At 39.4% G+C, this 16,723-nt stretch overlaps 1 protein-coding gene across 2 annotated transcripts in view; it reads right to left on the bottom strand.

Moving 5' to 3' along the window:
* Positions 1 to 3,058: 3,058 nt before the first annotated feature.
* Positions 3,059 to 16,723, bottom strand: part of LOC135707039 (phospholipase B1, membrane-associated-like) — a 69,336-nt gene continuing 55,671 nt past the window's right edge. For both annotated transcript variants that reach the window (XM_065228762.1, XM_065228763.1), the window contains 2 exons: positions 3,622 to 3,698; positions 3,059 to 3,392 (listed from right to left, as the gene is read on the bottom strand). In XM_065228762.1, coding sequence (XP_065084834.1) covers positions 3,257 to 3,392; positions 3,622 to 3,698 — 213 coding nt within the window. In that variant the 3' untranslated portion in view covers positions 3,059 to 3,256. The remainder of the gene's footprint in view (positions 3,393 to 3,621; positions 3,699 to 16,723) is intronic.

Genomic DNA, 16,723 nt, shown 5'->3' on the forward strand with positions numbered 1-16,723 from the left:
TGCAATCAATTTTATATCGATTTGTAAATTCATTTCACTGGCAGATTAATATCAATAAATGTTGTAAATTACCTCTCACCCCAGCAGGCCTGGGTTCAAACCCAGTCGGCGCCGCCGGGATGTTCTGAGGCAATAACATCTCTGATAACGCCTTCCTTCGGATGGGAAGTAAAGCCGTTGGTCCCGGTTCATGAGTTGATGGGTCTATAGGTAGGGTCCAGGTGTGGGAGCTGCCTTCCTGGCACGTCGGTAGCATTGGTGCTCAGCACGGAAAACAAGATCGACGGAAAAAACAAACCAAAGGAAAAAAAAAATGTTCCTTAAAAAAACCTGATTGACTCGTTAGAAGAAAAAATAAAAATAAATGTAGATTTCAGTGATTAAGTGTGGATGCGTTTTTTTTATAAAATCTAAAATTATGTTTTAAATAATATTTTTAACAATATCAAAACAATATCAATATATGAATTCAACAGAAATTATCAAAATAGCATATCAAAATATGTTGTCAACATGATTTCAAAAACAAAATTAGATATCATTTTGATAGTATTTTGATATCCGACTTTGCTCGGGCCTCCACACACACAGATCCTAGAAAATTTATTGCATACATACATACATACATACATACATTCATACACACATGTCGTTAAATGTGATTCGAACCATTGCCTTCCGATCACCAGCCGCTTGCCTTTCCATCTGAGCTATCGTAGAATACATCATATGGGCAGCTAAATAAGTAATAAAAGCTTGAATCTATCAGCACTCCCAGCCGTAACTCCAGCTAATTCAAGGAGATGTGAGAATGATTAATTAATTCATAGTTGTTTAACATTAGACCAACGTTACTTCTCCATCTATCTAATTTCGATGGAAAGGATGTTATTCTTTTCGATAGATCTATGAATTGGTTTTCGTGAGTGATACGATCTATGATTACGATTTAAATTAATTAGGCATAGAAAATAAAGAAAAAAAGGTTGAGGCTGGGATTGAACTCGCAACCTTCTACTTGGAATGCGGAAACGGTAGCCACTATGCTATGAAATTCGTTTTGTTGTTAGACTGAAGCAGTGTTGTGGAATAATGAATGAATACGCCGTTTGTAAAGCATTTACAAATAATGAAATTAAAACATGGACGCATAGTGGTATAAGAGCTATTATGCTGACTGTATTCACCTTCATTCAGCAAAATTGTTAAGCAATGTAATGGAATCTAATAATGAAGCTAGAAAACCATTATTAGACGTATAATAAAGCATGTTATTAAATCAATTTCAAACAGTCGAGTTAAAGCGTCAATGTATTTGCAAATTACACTTATTTAGTTTGTTATTAGATCAAACTTCTGGTTCTGAATCAGGAAGACAGTCAACGTTTATAAAGCTTTTAATAAGTAAATTAATCATATCAGAGCAAACGGCGGAATAAAGGCGCATCAATCGATCTCAATGAGCTTTTTTCAGCACATAATTCGACATCCTGTTTTATTCCGAATTCTACACTGTTATAAAGCATTTATTCAATGTGTATGCTTATTTGTGACTGTGAATTGTTTGTTGGGAAGGCACTTGGAATGGAGAGAGGAGCATCGATCTAGCAACGCTAGCATTGAGAGTATGAGAAGTGCCAGCCTCCTTGAAGTCGTCGCTTTAGCGTGGTTCCGGGGGGATTCTCGTATGGTAAAGATATACCCAAGTAACAATTTGGGTTTAATGAGGGTTCCGCAGACCATGATTTAGACTTCTAGAATGCTTTAAACCCATGATAAAATCTTAAATGTTACTTGGGTATTACAACCCCCTTGTTCTATTGCATATTTCCTCATAGCATCTATGGTAAGATGCTATTGTGAAAACAATACATTCTATTGTAAGTTGATCGATGTGGAGCATACAATTTATTGTAAATCCAATAAACTCTTTTGTATGGTTACAATACATTTCATTGTACCTCTATGGTTCTTTTTTTTTACGGGCAATCGATTAAAATAATGATGCAATGATTTCCATGCTTTCAGGACCAAATGTAGCAGCCTGTAATTGTTTAATACAAGCGATTGCTTATTGTTGGCTACCTAGCAATCGAAAGCTTCATACCAAACTCAATTGCAATCGTATAGAAATAGCCAACAAATCATCGTCCGCTTCCAAAACCATCAGTTAGTATTTTATGTTCCGTTGCTAACAAGTATCTTTTGTATGATCTATCCTCTTTTGCTCCCATTTCAACAGCCCATTCAATTCAACAAAGGAATATAAAAGATCATAAATTATACACGGTACCGTCACTCAAAAACAGAACCAGCCCATTTACAGCATCCGAGCGGCTAACAACCCGAAACCAACTCGACTCCCATATTTTAATTAGATTACATAAATCACAAATCCAATCCGTGCCAGTTTCGGTGGGTAAAATACGAATCCTCGTGGGCTAACTACCTATCGTGTACCAAAAGGGAAAGAGGAGGTACCTTTGGAGGCGGTGCAGCTTGGGCTCTGCCGGAGTTGAGAGTGGCGCTGCACTTTTCAATTGTTTCTCGAATTGCAAACAAATGCACTTACGTAGGTACTTTGCGGACTACATTAAAACTGTCGGCGAACTTTTTTTTATGGCTTCTTCCCAGTCGAAACTTTGCATGCAAACAAGTGCATATCTACCTACATAAGCGTGCGCGTGCATTGCTCAACTATGCAAACAAAAATGCATTATCGGTGACAGCAAATCTACATGTTCAAGTTAGTTTCGTTTTTCACGCTGTCGCATCGAAGACTAAGTATCTCTTCAGGCACACCATCGTCGTCGTCGTCGTTGTCAATGTTGGATCGAGACTGGATCGAAATAGAGCTCAATGGGCCACAAGGCTACTCAATGAGCCGAGCCGGCAGTTTCTTAATCGGTAACAATAATCAATTAAAGTGAATCGTTTTTATGCAGGTGAGTTGTTTTTTTTATTGTTGTTGCCTTTGAGATGATGCTCTTTCAAGTAACTGCAATCGCAATACTCTTAAGGGGGGTTTCTTTTGAGATTGTACGTACATGGTGGATCGTTTTGATTTTGGATGCTCAATTAGCACAGTTTTATTCAACTTACCTAACTTACGGGTTTAGTTGAAATCAATCAAGTTGACTGCAAGGTACAGACTTTCTTGCGTTGCAAGAGTTTGGTGGAATAAATTAAATTAAATTAAAGCGCGCACAGGGCGAGGAATGCACAAAAGCACAGCACCTTTCAGTTTGGCAGAGTTTTAGCTATTATCGTAGGTGTAAAGGTAGGGTGTCTTTTCGGTGGGGCATTTGAAATCTTCGAACAGCGGTCGCCAGTTGGTGCTTTTCTTTCCCGACGATTCCAGCAGATTGTTCCACAGCGCAGTGCCAGCGTACCTATTGGAAAAGGAAGAAGAAACGGAAAGAAGAGAAGTGAGAGTAAGAAAGATGTGCTTATTGGGGAGCATGCATAAATGTTGTAGCATTTTAGGGGTGGTTTCAGCCAAATATGCTACGAGTGGTAATTGGTCATGTGTTCAAACATGTGCTACGTCATTTATGGATGGTCCCTTGGAAGTTTCTACGGTGGTCCAAAAGCAAGTGGAGAAAGGTGTAATCTACTTACGCGTTCCCTTTCTGGCTCATGTGAAAACAATCATATGCTAATAAGGAATAGTCCACCTCTCGTCCGTTCATTTTGAGCTGCAAGAGGTTTTAATAGAATAGTATAAGCATGGTTAAAAAACTTAATTGATGCAATATCTTGCAGCATCCAGAAAGAAAACATAATAAAATGATAGCATTACGACTTCGTGTTTAATCTGTGACTGCAGTTCACAAATCGGTGACTTTATCGAGAGAAGCAATGTAAATACAACTGATTTTTATACCCTGACTTTTCAATTAATTTCACCAACCAAGTAAACCCACTTTATCATTTGAAGCTAAAAACGATTGTTCTTCAGCAAAGTTGTAGCTGAGATGATTTGAAGCTACTTTGCAGAAGAAATATTTGTCTATCTCTTAAAGGTCACCCACACTAGATCCATTTGTGTTCAGTTGACGTCCATTGAAGCTCTAACTTTTTTTTTTTTATGTTTCCGTGAAAGTCACTTTGAGATGATTTTTAGTGTTTGTTGCAGTGTTCTGAAAATCATTATTAAATCTCATTCATTGAGCCTCACAAAATTCACATCAAAGACCTGTGACTCAACTATTATTATTATTATTTAGCTTTATTAAGGAGGCTTTCAGACTCAACTACAGTGAGCCCACCAAAGCAGGTTCTTTGTCAATTATTCAACTTTGTCCAAGACTGCAAATTTTAAGGATGCATATCCATGGCACGTTATGGCCACGCTATCGGGATCGTTTCCCTACAGTGTGCTGTACATTTGTAAATCAAAAATTGACATTTTCCGAAATTCATGACTTGAGGTTGCTGAATTTGCCAGATTTTATTCCCGTTTACACGTCATTAGCCAAATATTTCGTGTACCTTATCAGTATCAGGTTAGAAGCCCACCGGTGCCCTTAGATTTATTTCGCAAATTTTCTCACACACACGTCTCTTACAGTACAGTATGTTCAAACTATCTTATAAACAATTCAATTGACTGCAAAGTCTCTAAACCGTAAGTCAAACTTATCAGTACCCATAAATAATTGGTAACGTAATTTTTTTCATAAGCTTTTCTCATACACACGTGTCCTGCTAATCAGTGCTGTAGTTTTGGGTAGTCGACATTTACTTAGCTTTTTTTTTGTATATTAATTTATTTGACAAGGCTCAAACGAATTAACTTTACAGAGCTGAGGATTCTTGGTCACTACACAATACATCTTAAACCGATAGTCAAAAGGTACAACACCATAAACACTTTATCTTCCGCTATCCAAAAAGCCTCCTCCATCAGAACTGAAGCCGCTTCCAGTGTTTTCATTGTATGGCAATTACGCCATCGGGGGGCAGAGCGCTTCCATTGCAGCAATGGACGCAAAACGTGGTCAGCACTCACACACTCATCACGAAACGGTTGCTTTCCAAAGTCGACGACGCATCGACCGAAAGAACTGCTGACGAAGAACAATGAGGAGGACCACAAAATGGTTGCTGCCAAGTAAACAGACGATCGCGTGACCCACATTGAGAGTGGTCTGCTTCTGTCGACAGCCGAGTGAACACTGAACTACTTAGCTGCAAACCGAAAAAAATATTTACAAAATAGGTAAAATACAGCAATCCAAAGATAGCAAAATCTCACCCCAAAAGTTATATATTTAAAATACACTACACTCAAGTCAGTCCCCTCAAACATATGCGCCCTCAATTAACAAGCTCGACGGAAAGTTTAAAAAGATATTAAATTTGAAGTAACTAGCGTCTGATATACATGGTCAGGTAAATATAAAAATCAGTAAATTTGAAATGCCAAGTTCGGGGAAAAATTATCAAAATGTTAAAATTTGAAATGTGTTGCGCCCTGGATAAACACGTTCTGGAAAACATTTAAAAAGGATATATTTGAAATGACTTGCGCTCCCGGTTGGCATGTTTAAAATGATTAAAATCGTTCCATTTAAAGTACATAGTGCCCCTAATATACATCAGGGAAAAATGTTAAATCTGGAAATCTTAAAAAATATATAAAATTTGAAATAGTTAGCGCTCCTGGTAGACAAGATGCGGTAAAGGTTGAATAAAAATGTTAAATTTCAAGTGGCTTGCGCCCCTGGTACACCAGTTCGGATGAAAATTAGAAATAGCTGGTGCATCTGGTAAATATGTTCAGGTTGAACTTTGAAATAGTCTGCGCCCCTGATATACACGATCAGAGATACACAATCGTTAAATTTGAAATGGATTGCACCTGATAAACATTTTCTGGAAAAAAAAAAATATAAAAACTTTAAATTTGGAATGGCTGTATCCCTGATATACATGTTCAGCGAATTTGATAACAAAAACTACCAAATTGAAAATAGCTTGCGCCCCTGGTAGACAGCTTCAGGAAAAAATGAAAAATATGTAAAACTTGAAAATGCCTGCACCTCGGGTAGGTAAAAATCATGAAAAGAATTAAATTTGAAGTGACTTCCGTTCATGCTAAACATATCAGAGAAACATTTAAAACATATATTAATGTGAAATGGGTAGTTTCCCTAGTAGACAAGTGCACGGAAAAAAAAAAAAAAAAAAAATATGTTCAGGGGTAGACATGTTCAGGGGAAAACTAAATTCTTTAAAATTGAGAAACAACTTTAAATTTAAGGTATTTAGCGACCCATGCATTCAGGAAGATTTTTTTAATAAATATTAAATTTGAAATGGCTTACACCTTTTGTAAACATAGTTAAATAATACCACTGGAATCACTTCAGAAAGTACTGAATCACTTCAGAAATGTTAAGAGTTACTTCACAAAGTACTAAATAACTTTAAAAAAGACAGGAAACACTTAATAAATATTCAAAATCACTTTGGAAAATACTGAATTATTGCGGAAAGTTCACTTTGAAAATAATTGAATCTCTTAGAAATGCACTGATTCACTTCAGAAATGTTCGAAATCAGTTCGAAAAATACTGAATATCTTCAAGAATGTTCGAATCACTTTGAAAATGTTCATGATCACTTCGAAAGGTACTGAATTATTTCAGAAAGCACTGAATCACTTCGGAAAGTATTGCATCACTTTAAGCTCGGAATCTCTTCGGATAATATTGAATCACTTTATAAAATTTCGGATTCACATTAAAAGGTACTGAATCATCCCGCAAGAACGGAATCACTTCGGAAATAATTGAATCAGTTAGAAATACACTGAATCACTTCAGGAACGTTCGGAATCACTTCAAAAATCTGAATCGCTTCAAAATGTTCAAAATCACTTCCGAAAACACTGAATCATTTCAGAAAGTACTGAATCACTTCAGAAAAATTCAGAATCACTCCTGAAAATACTGAATCACTTCCGAAATGTTTGGAATCACTCCGAAAAATATTGAATAATTCCAGATAGTTTGAAATCAATTCTGAAAGTAATGAAACACTTCAGAAAAGCTCTGAAATTCTTCGGATAGTTTTGAATGACTTATGATAATTTCTGAATCTCTTTGGAAAATACTCAATCTTTCTAGAAGGTTTGTACTCGCTTCTGTAAGGACTGAAGAATTTCGGAAAGGACTGAATCACTTCACGAACAATTGGAAAGTACTGTATCAATTCCCTCAAGTTTACAATCACTTCTTTAAGAGCTGGATCATTTTGTAATAACTTAATCACTTCAGAAAAGTTTGGAATCCCTTCAGAAAATATTTAATCACTCCATAAAAATCGGAAACACTTTAGGGAGAACAGAACCATTTAAAAAAAAAGTTCAAAATCTCTTCTGAAAGTACTGAAACACTTAAGAAAATCTCAGAATCAGTTTGAAGAATACTGAATTACTACAGAAAAACTTCAGAAAGTACTGAAACACTTACACGACATACACGTACAGACATAATTGAGCAACAGAATGATTAACCACTCGCGGTTGCTACTCCGTTATTATCAGCTCACCTGACAGAGAAGCAACAAACGATGCGTTGGATTAGCATGCATCTGCAATGTGTAAAAACAGGTTATCTCATACTATACGATAGGCAATAAGAGCGCTGGTTGCTTCCAAATGTAGGTCAATTAGACCGTCAAAACCGAGAGATCCTCCTCACTTCCACGAATTTTTTAATAGTTTTTCAACAGGATGCACTTAAGAGAGTACTGATTATTATCGGTAAGCCACTCAATTGTGACACATCAAAAAGGTCTCGATTTTGGCAACATATATGAAGTATAGTCGACTCTCCACAACTCGATGTTCACTAACTCGAAATCGATTTATATAGCCATAATAAAAATGAGTGTCGATAGCGAATTTATATGGGATTTTTATTCTAGCCCTCGATAATTCTATAACTTGAGTTGTAGAGAGTGCACTGTAGTTACGTTTCCAAAAACGAGATCTGGCTTACTGACATTACATGACAATAGGAAAGATTGGAATTAATTTGGAAAAGTTCAGAATCACTTATGAAAGTATTGAATAACTTGAGAAAAGCTTAGGATCACTTTGGAAAGTACTGTACCATGTCAGAAAAAATAGCACGTACAGAATAACTTCGAACAGTACTGAACTTTACAAAAGTTTTCAATCACTTCGGAAAAATTGTAAACACTTGATCCGTGTATTCAGCTCATAACATATTTAATAACTTCAGAAAAGCTTGAGTTCAGCAGGGAAAATGTTGAAACGCTCAAAAATAGACTCACTTCCGAAAGTGTTAAATTTTCTGGCCTGGTTTAACACTTTCGGCAGTAATGTCACAAGTTCTTGGGAGCGTCTGAAACAAGAACCTAATATTAACGTAAGAACCTGGCACTGAAACAGTAAACGTATTGTCTATTAAGGTTTCCAACGGTAACATTAATTGTTACAGCACAAACGTCTCTGGTTATTATTTCAAATGTTTGCGTAGCGACGATTGCGTTATTAACACGCACATATGCTCGAGGAGTTTGGCATTCCACTTTTGCTAAAAGTAGCAAAGGTTGGGTTCATGAGGTTTCCTAGATAAAAGTTTCCTTTACCAAACTAATGTTTCTTGTACGAGAGCCAAATGGGATGTGCCATTTTGCATTATTCTACATATATTTTTACCGTTGCTGTTCTTTTATGCTGGCGATTGATTTATGCTATCTTCTTTTTTTTCCTTGATTTGTTTTCCGTCGATCTTGTTTTCCGTGCTGAGCACCAATGCTACCGACGTCAGGAAGGCAGCTCCCACACCTGGACCCTACCTATCGACCCATCAACTCATGAACCGGGGACCAACGGCTTTACTTCCCGAAGGAAGGCGTGATCAGAGATGTTATGCTTCAGAACATCCCGGCGGCGCCGACTGGGATGGAACCCAGGTTTGCTGGGGTGAGAGGCAATCACGCTTACCACTAAACCACCGGCGCAGCAAATTAATGCTATCTTAACAGCAGTCATAAAATATTCCAACTCAAGGTATTACAAATCCACCACCTCCAGCATAAATTGAACAGCAACGTAGAGATCAAATTGGTAATGATTTATAAAACGCCAGAGGCATTCTGAGTAAAACACATAAAGCGAATCCATATTTATGTATCTTATTTTTTTTTAACTATCATCATATCTATTATCTCCCCTTATTAAGCCTAGTACTTATGACTTAAGAAGGGGGCCACGGAGAAACAAAAGTCCGTTGCGCCATTGCTTCGGTTAGCACAGAAAGGGCTTCATACTGCGGATGTTTTGATTTGGTAGCATACTGGTAGGTTTGAGAATTTTGTTTTGCCCACGAATGTTTAGGAAAATTGGAGAAATTGTACAAAGTTTTTCCTAAAATAAGGAGAAAGTCAAGTATGATATGCAAAAAAAAAAAAAAAACACAAATTATGGGGCTTGGAAAATGTTGACGGAACTTTTGAGAACTATTCATTGAAAGGATAAAGGGACTTTGTAGATATTCAAGGAACATTAAAGCGATTTTCCGCCCCTCGGGTTTTTGTTTTGTAGCAAATGCCACCTTCGCCACCTGTAGAGTACGGTGCTGCTCGATAAAGTGCATATGTTTTGCACGTACCATACCGACTACTTAGCTCAAATTTTAGGAACACAGCACTGCTGCTAATCATGAATGTTTTCCTTCTCAATATCTTCTCTCGAAAACTTATCAAGTACCTCGACCAACAATTGAAAGGGCCTATCAGCATTTGAAAACAAAACTTTGTAAGCCCTTTCCTTGCAAACAAAAGGTCACCAACGGAGGTTTTTTTTTGCGAAAGCTGATATGTCATTTTCAATTGAGTAATTTCAAATATATTACACTAACAATATAGTTCACTCTTTTGTTTTCCTGCGACACGGTTTTCTGCCAACAAGCGCGCCTTTGCTTTAGAAAAAGTAACAAATGTAATCCATAAGTAAAACGAGGGATGCTTCAAAGCTTTAAGACAGTTTTAAAACAAAGTTTGTTTAAAGCATTATTTTTTCATACCCAGAGGTATCTACAGGCTTCAGAAATATGCACACGATTTTTCTTTGTTTGTAATTAATGTAATAGAACTCGATTTTCACGTGTAACAATTCCAAATCACTCACCCCTCGTCTGTAATCAAACGTAGGTTGGTTGCCTTTTTTGACGTTAGGTGACGTGTCGAACAGTAAGTTTCTGTCCCCTGTGTGTTGTATGGGAAACCGAAGAGTGAACTATATTGTTAATGTAGTATATTTGGTAATAGTTTCCACCATCACCGACAGATGTCACCCCACCAGTGGTGGATAACTGATTTTTGTGGTATAAAGATTTTCGAAAAATCATTGATTTCTCTTCAAACCTTGCTTTTTGCGATGAGAACATTTTTACATTTTTTTTTAGTAATAATGACATTATGTAGAAAAACCCGAAAAATTGCACCATTATTGATATTCTTTTTTTTTTTATTATGGTCACTTTAACACTCTTGGGTCATTCCTGACTTGTCCGGGGTGAGATTTGAACTCGTGACTTTGGCGTGAGAGGAATTGATGTTAACCACTACGCCGGGGTCGCCCCCTAGTTATTGATATTCTAAATTATAAGTGAATTTCACCATACATTCTCATGTCGATTTTCCACCAGCCCATATGATTGAAGACTTCTCGCCCTCTGGTGGGGAGAGCTATCAGAAGTAGGATGAAACATCTAAGGACTCAATCTTTTCAATTTGTCGAAACTCTTAACGGAATCCCTTTATGAAGAGTTTTGAGGGTGTTAGTTTGTTTCCATTTAATTCCGTTATAATTGCTGATCTTTTGACAGATACGCGTATTTCGTCTACTATTTGCAAACTTTATCAGTGCCAAGTACTCGTGGTGTTTCCAATAACTTTTTTATTTAAAATTTCTCATAAAAGTCATCTTCTAGAGAATTTAAAAACTTTTTAGGACGCACGTTTTATAGCTAAAGCTGTTGCCTTTATATCTTTTAAGAAAAAAAATGTATACCCAATTATAATAAAAAAAAATATGAATAAATTCAAATTGATTTTATTTGAGTTTAACAACATACCTCTAATATTTTCAAATTATTGAAAATTACATCCCAAGTAACAATCTAAATGCTTGGAAGATTTATTCTTATTTTATCATTGTTTTATCATAGCATCCCTTCCAGTCTGTGGTTGTATTACGGTTTTGTGTGCTTGTCATAAAATCAGGCCATCAAGTCGTCTATAAAACTGTTTTATGACTACTAAATTAAAACTCAGACTTCATAGTTTTAACGGTAGCTGTAAGGTGGTTCTGCATCACTACTTATAACTGAAGAATAAAACCAAAACAAAACATACAATTATGTTTTATGGTACACTTTTTATGACCGATATAAAACTTGAAGCAGTCTTAGACCTTAGACCTTAGACCTCCTCGTGGTGTCTCCTGGGATATGAGCAACCTTAGCGAAGATCGGGTAACCAACCCCGGTGGGAGCTTTGGTCATATGCTGACAGGGAAGGGGGCCCCTAGCGGGTTCGGCCTACACGGCCTGAGCGTCTGTTCACCATGGAGGTGCGGCTCAAACAGCGTCTGACTGGCATCCAGCGGCTGAATAAGAAATGCTGTATTGTGTCAGCTAAATCTAAGATGGCAGCCCCATCTACACAATAACTGAGCGTCTGTCCACCATGGAGGTGCGGCTCAAACAGCGTCTGCCTGGCATCCAGCGGCTGAAACAAGAAATGCTTATCCCCGAAAGCTATACCCAAGATGGCAGCCCCATCACGGCGGATAGGAGACCTTAGGCTAACTACCTACTGTCCCCGAAACTTTACAACTGTTACAGAAACCAATAGAGAAAGATCACGGACTGATATTACGGCAACGACTTTTAGCGCAAAACAACGGACAAGAATTGGAACATGGAATGTACTAACGCTAGCCCAACAGGGGAAGCTGGCACAACTCGCCAGCGAGGCTCGACGCATGAAGCTCGAAATCCTGGGACTAAGCGAAGTCCGTTGGCCAAACTTTGGAGAACACAAGCTGCCGTCGGGACAGGTACTACTCTATTCTGGTATTCGAGGTGAAAACGCTCCCCGCCACCGTGGAGTTGGTTTCCTGCTTAGCGCCCAAGCAAATGCGGCGCTCATCAAGTGGGAACCTATCAATGAGAGGATAATCGTTGCCAGATTCAGAACGCGGGTTCGTAACCTAACCATAATCCAATGTTATGCGCCAACCGATGCTGCCGAGTTACAGGACAAAGAGAACTTTTACAGTCAACTGAATGCAGTCGTGGATAAAATTCCGAGAGGTGACATCAAGATCTACATCGGCGACTTCAATGCGAAGATCGGCTCCGACAACACGGATTATGAGCGTGTCATGGGGCGCCATGGTCTTGGCGAAATGAGCGAAAACGGTGAGCTGTTGGCAGAGTTTTGTGGCAATAACGACATGGTGATCGGGGGTTCGCTCTTCCCCCATCGACCAGTGCACAAAGTCACGTGGGTTTCCCGTGATGGACATACCGAAAATCAAATCGACCACATCTGCATCAGCCGAAAATGGAGAAGGAGCCTTCTTGACGTTCGGAACAAACGCAGTGCCGACATCGCGTCTGACCACCATCTCCTCGTTGGAGAGATCCGCCTTCGTATCGCGCGGGTCCAGCGGCGGGAGGAGCGGCTCGGACGGCGATTCAACACACGCCGATTGGAAGATCCAGCAGTAAAAAGGTCATTCGTCGAGGAACTGGAGACCAGAGCTGCGGATATTCCTGATGGTGGCAGCGTAGAAGAGCAATGGACGGCGATCAAGGATACCTTTACTGAAACGAGTGAAAACAACCTGGGCGAGCTGCGCGCTCAGAGAAAGGAGTGGATCACGGATGACACCTGGAGGAAGATAGAGGAGCGGAGAAATGCAAAAGCCGCGATAGAGCGGGCGAGAACCAGAGGAGCGAAGAACCAGGCCCGCCAACTGTATTCGGCTCTCGAGAAGGAAGTGAAGCGCTCGTGTAGGCGGGATAAGCGAGCGTGGGTGGACTCCCTAGCCGATGAAGGTGAGAAAGCCGCAGCAACAGGCGATATCCGTCTCCTCTACGATATCTCACGACGCCTGAGTGGAGCAAGGATGAATCCTAGGATGCCAGTGAAGGACGCGACTGGTCAGTTGCTCACCGACCCCACTGATCAGCTGAAACGCTGGTTTGAACACTTCGAACAGCTTCTACAAGTTTCGTCGGTCAACCAGCCATCAACATCTCGGCATGAACCGCCAAGAGTGCGACGCATCACTCGCGTCAATTCTGAGGCGCCATCCCTACCGGAGATCGAAGCTGCTATCCGAACCATGAAATCCAACAAGGCTCCCGGGGTCGATCGCATATCAGCAGAGATGCTCAAAGCTGACCCCATGCTATCTGCACAAATGTTGCATCAACTATTCTGCAATATCTGGGACACCGTGACTTTTCCGGCTGACTGGATGCAGGGCATCTTAGTGAAGGTCCCAAAGAAGGGGGACCCAACTGTATGCGATAACTGGCGTGGCATTATGTTACTGTGTTGTGTTCTCAAAGTTCTATGCAAAGTTATCCTCAACCGGATACAGGAGAAGATCGACGCGACTCTCCGACGGCAGCAGGCGGGATTCCGTGCTGGAAGATCCTGTGTGGACCATATTGTCTCGCTCCGCATAATCTTGGAGCAGGTCAACGAATTCCAAGAGTCCCTTTACTTGGTTTTCATTGACTACGAAAAAGCTTTCGACCGACTCAACCACGAAAACCTGTGGGGCGCCCTAAGGCGCAAGGGAGTTCCGGATAAAATCGTCAACCTCATCGAAGCTCAGTATGAGGCTTTCACGTGCAGGGTGCTGCACAACGGAGCCCTATCTGACCCTATTCGGGTAGTCGCTGGAGTGAGGCAAGGATGTATTCTATCACCGCTACTGTTCCTCATCGTAATCGACGAGATAATGGTTGGTGCGATCGACCGTGTGCCGAACCGTGGGTTGCTCTGGCAGCCTATTACAATGGAGCATCTAAACGACCTAGATTTGGCGGATGACGTTGCTTTAGTATCACAACGGCGTTCTGACATGCAGAGTAAGCTCGACGATCTCGCCGAACGCTCCTCAGCGGCAGGTCTCAACATCAACGTCAGCAAGACTAAATCGTTGGATATCAACACGGGAAATCCATCCAATTTTACGGTAGCTGGTCAGGAAGTGGAGAAGGTTGAAAGTTTCCAATATCTTGGCAGCCAGATAGCGTCGGACGGCGGAACCAAGAGTGACATAGGTGCACGGATCAAGAAGGCAAGGGCTGCTTTTGCGAGTTTACGAAACATCTGGAAGTCAAATCAGATTAGTCTCCGCACGAAGATCCGAATTTTCAACTCTAACGTGAAATCTGTACTGCTGTACGCTAGCGAAACATGGTGCGTATCAGCGGAGATCACACAGAAGCTGCAGGTGTTCATCAACCGATGCCTGCGGTATATAATTCGTGCTTGGTGGCCTCACAACTGGATTTCGAATGCCGAGCTCCATCGACGGTGTCACCAGAAGCCGATATCGACAGAAATTCGGGAACGTAAGTGGAGGTGGGTTGGCCACACTCTACGGAAGAGCGGAAATGAAATCTGCAAACAAGCGCTGGATTGGAATCCAGCCGGACATCGCAGCAGAGGCAGACCCAGGGGCTCATGGCGGCGAAGCCTAAACAAGGAGATTAAGCAAGTCGACCGGAATTTGACCTGGGCCCAGGTCAAGGCGAAAGCAAACAATCGCCCAGGATGGAGATCTTTCACGTTGGCCCTTTGCGCCAGGGATGGCGCTCAGGACACTTAAGTAAGTAAGTAAGTCTTAGACCTTCATTAAAGCTTCATTACAACTATCATCTTTATCAGAGGCCTAAGATTCACAGATAAGAAATATACTGCTACAACAAAAAATACTCTGTAATTTTTTGTCATTATTAAAAACAAATCTATTCAGATATATGAAACGAAAACCCCTTCAGTGCTTCTGAACACGATGAAGATGAGACGATCGACAATATGAAACTCCTGGAGGAACTACAGTTATACGATCCCTACATAAGGCACAGTGCGGTGAAGGAGCTCTTAAAAATATTGAACAAGCGGCTTTCCGATACACTTCCGAAAGATCCACGAACCCTTCTTAAAGCAACGCCGACAGTTTCACTAAATCCGTTTGGAGATGGCCAGTATTGGCATCACGGCTTTAAACCTTGTATTGAAAAATCTTTTAGTGGATCCAATAAGCATTTCTTACATCTTGATTACAAGCGAAAATAGGAGGATCGCTTGGAATGTTGACTTTTTGACAGGTGGTCATGGTTTTTGTTTTGTTTTGATTCACTGTACCGAATAAAACCAGCAAGCTAGTTATAGAGCTTAAATATAACTTAACGCTCTCAATTTGGACTACGAAATGCTAAGATACAACCATTAGGTTTATGTTATGCTATAGAATTCCAATCTAGGATAATATGTTATATTGAGGTATTTTTAAGGAGTAGCAAGTTATAACGAAAAAAAATGTCGCCGTATGAACAAATTTCACACAGTATGAATAATTACGCTTTAATTGATAGGCAATAAAACACTTTCATACATCTATGTATAATTAAATAATATGTGACTGGTTATTGCTCAACAGCAGTAACAGTTTTGTACTAAATAGATAATCTTTGAATGACTCTTTAATGCATGGTGCTAATGCAGACAAATTAAAAATATCCCTATATTTTAGTATTCATATGGCGCACTAAATTTATGCTCCTATTTGGTATAATAATCACCATAAATATTGCACGGCATGCTGTGAAGCATATACAGATTGGTTTAAAATTATAATAAAGTCGTCTTATTTTCAATGTACAATAATATCAGCCATTATTACCAACTGACAAGGATCATGATTTCACATCAAACATCGAAAGAATAAAACCACAATAAAATATTTCTCAATATTAACTATCATCCAAAAACCCCAACTTAAAACCTTCAAAGTTGTCAAAATGTTTTGCGTATCATGTTTTATCAACTTCTTCAGGAGCGATTTATGCGGTTGTAATATAGTTTTATGGTAGTCATTAGAAGGCTGTTAAAACTTTCTGACCTGGAGGAGGTTTTATGTTTTCATTTTTAACAATCACGTCTAGAGTGTGATAAAACTGACATAAATCCTATGCTCCTAAAGTAGTTCGCATATCAAGTTTTAATGATTGCATTAAAACTGGGCCAATTGGCCATGACATGGCTGTACTGCGGTTCTCAGGAGATTGTTAAAGCAATGTGGTCGTCAGTGAAGGTTTTATAATTTGATTATATCAACTGCTATAAAACTTAAGCATACCAAATGCCGTACAAAAACTTTTTTGTTGTTTGCCCCAACCAGAGATATTAATAATTCAGAACACATATTTTTAGTTGTAAAACGTCAATAACTCTTGATCGGCGAAAGATATCGACAAGCTCTGTGCAGAAAAAATTTGCGCCGCCTAAGGATCTAAAAGCTGTATAAAAACACCTTTGCTAAGAAATTTTAAATAAGCAAAAACTATTTTTAGAGACTCTCAACTCAATTCAAGAATATAGCTCTAAATCGGTAAATTTAAGAGATAAACAAGATTCTATAATA

Source organism: Ochlerotatus camptorhynchus, unplaced genomic scaffold (assembly GCF_037179485.1).
Source record: "Ochlerotatus camptorhynchus isolate MF236.1 unplaced genomic scaffold, CSIRO-AGI_Acam_v1.1 ptg000302l, whole genome shotgun sequence".
Taxonomy (NCBI): domain Eukaryota; kingdom Metazoa; phylum Arthropoda; class Insecta; order Diptera; family Culicidae; genus Ochlerotatus; species Ochlerotatus camptorhynchus.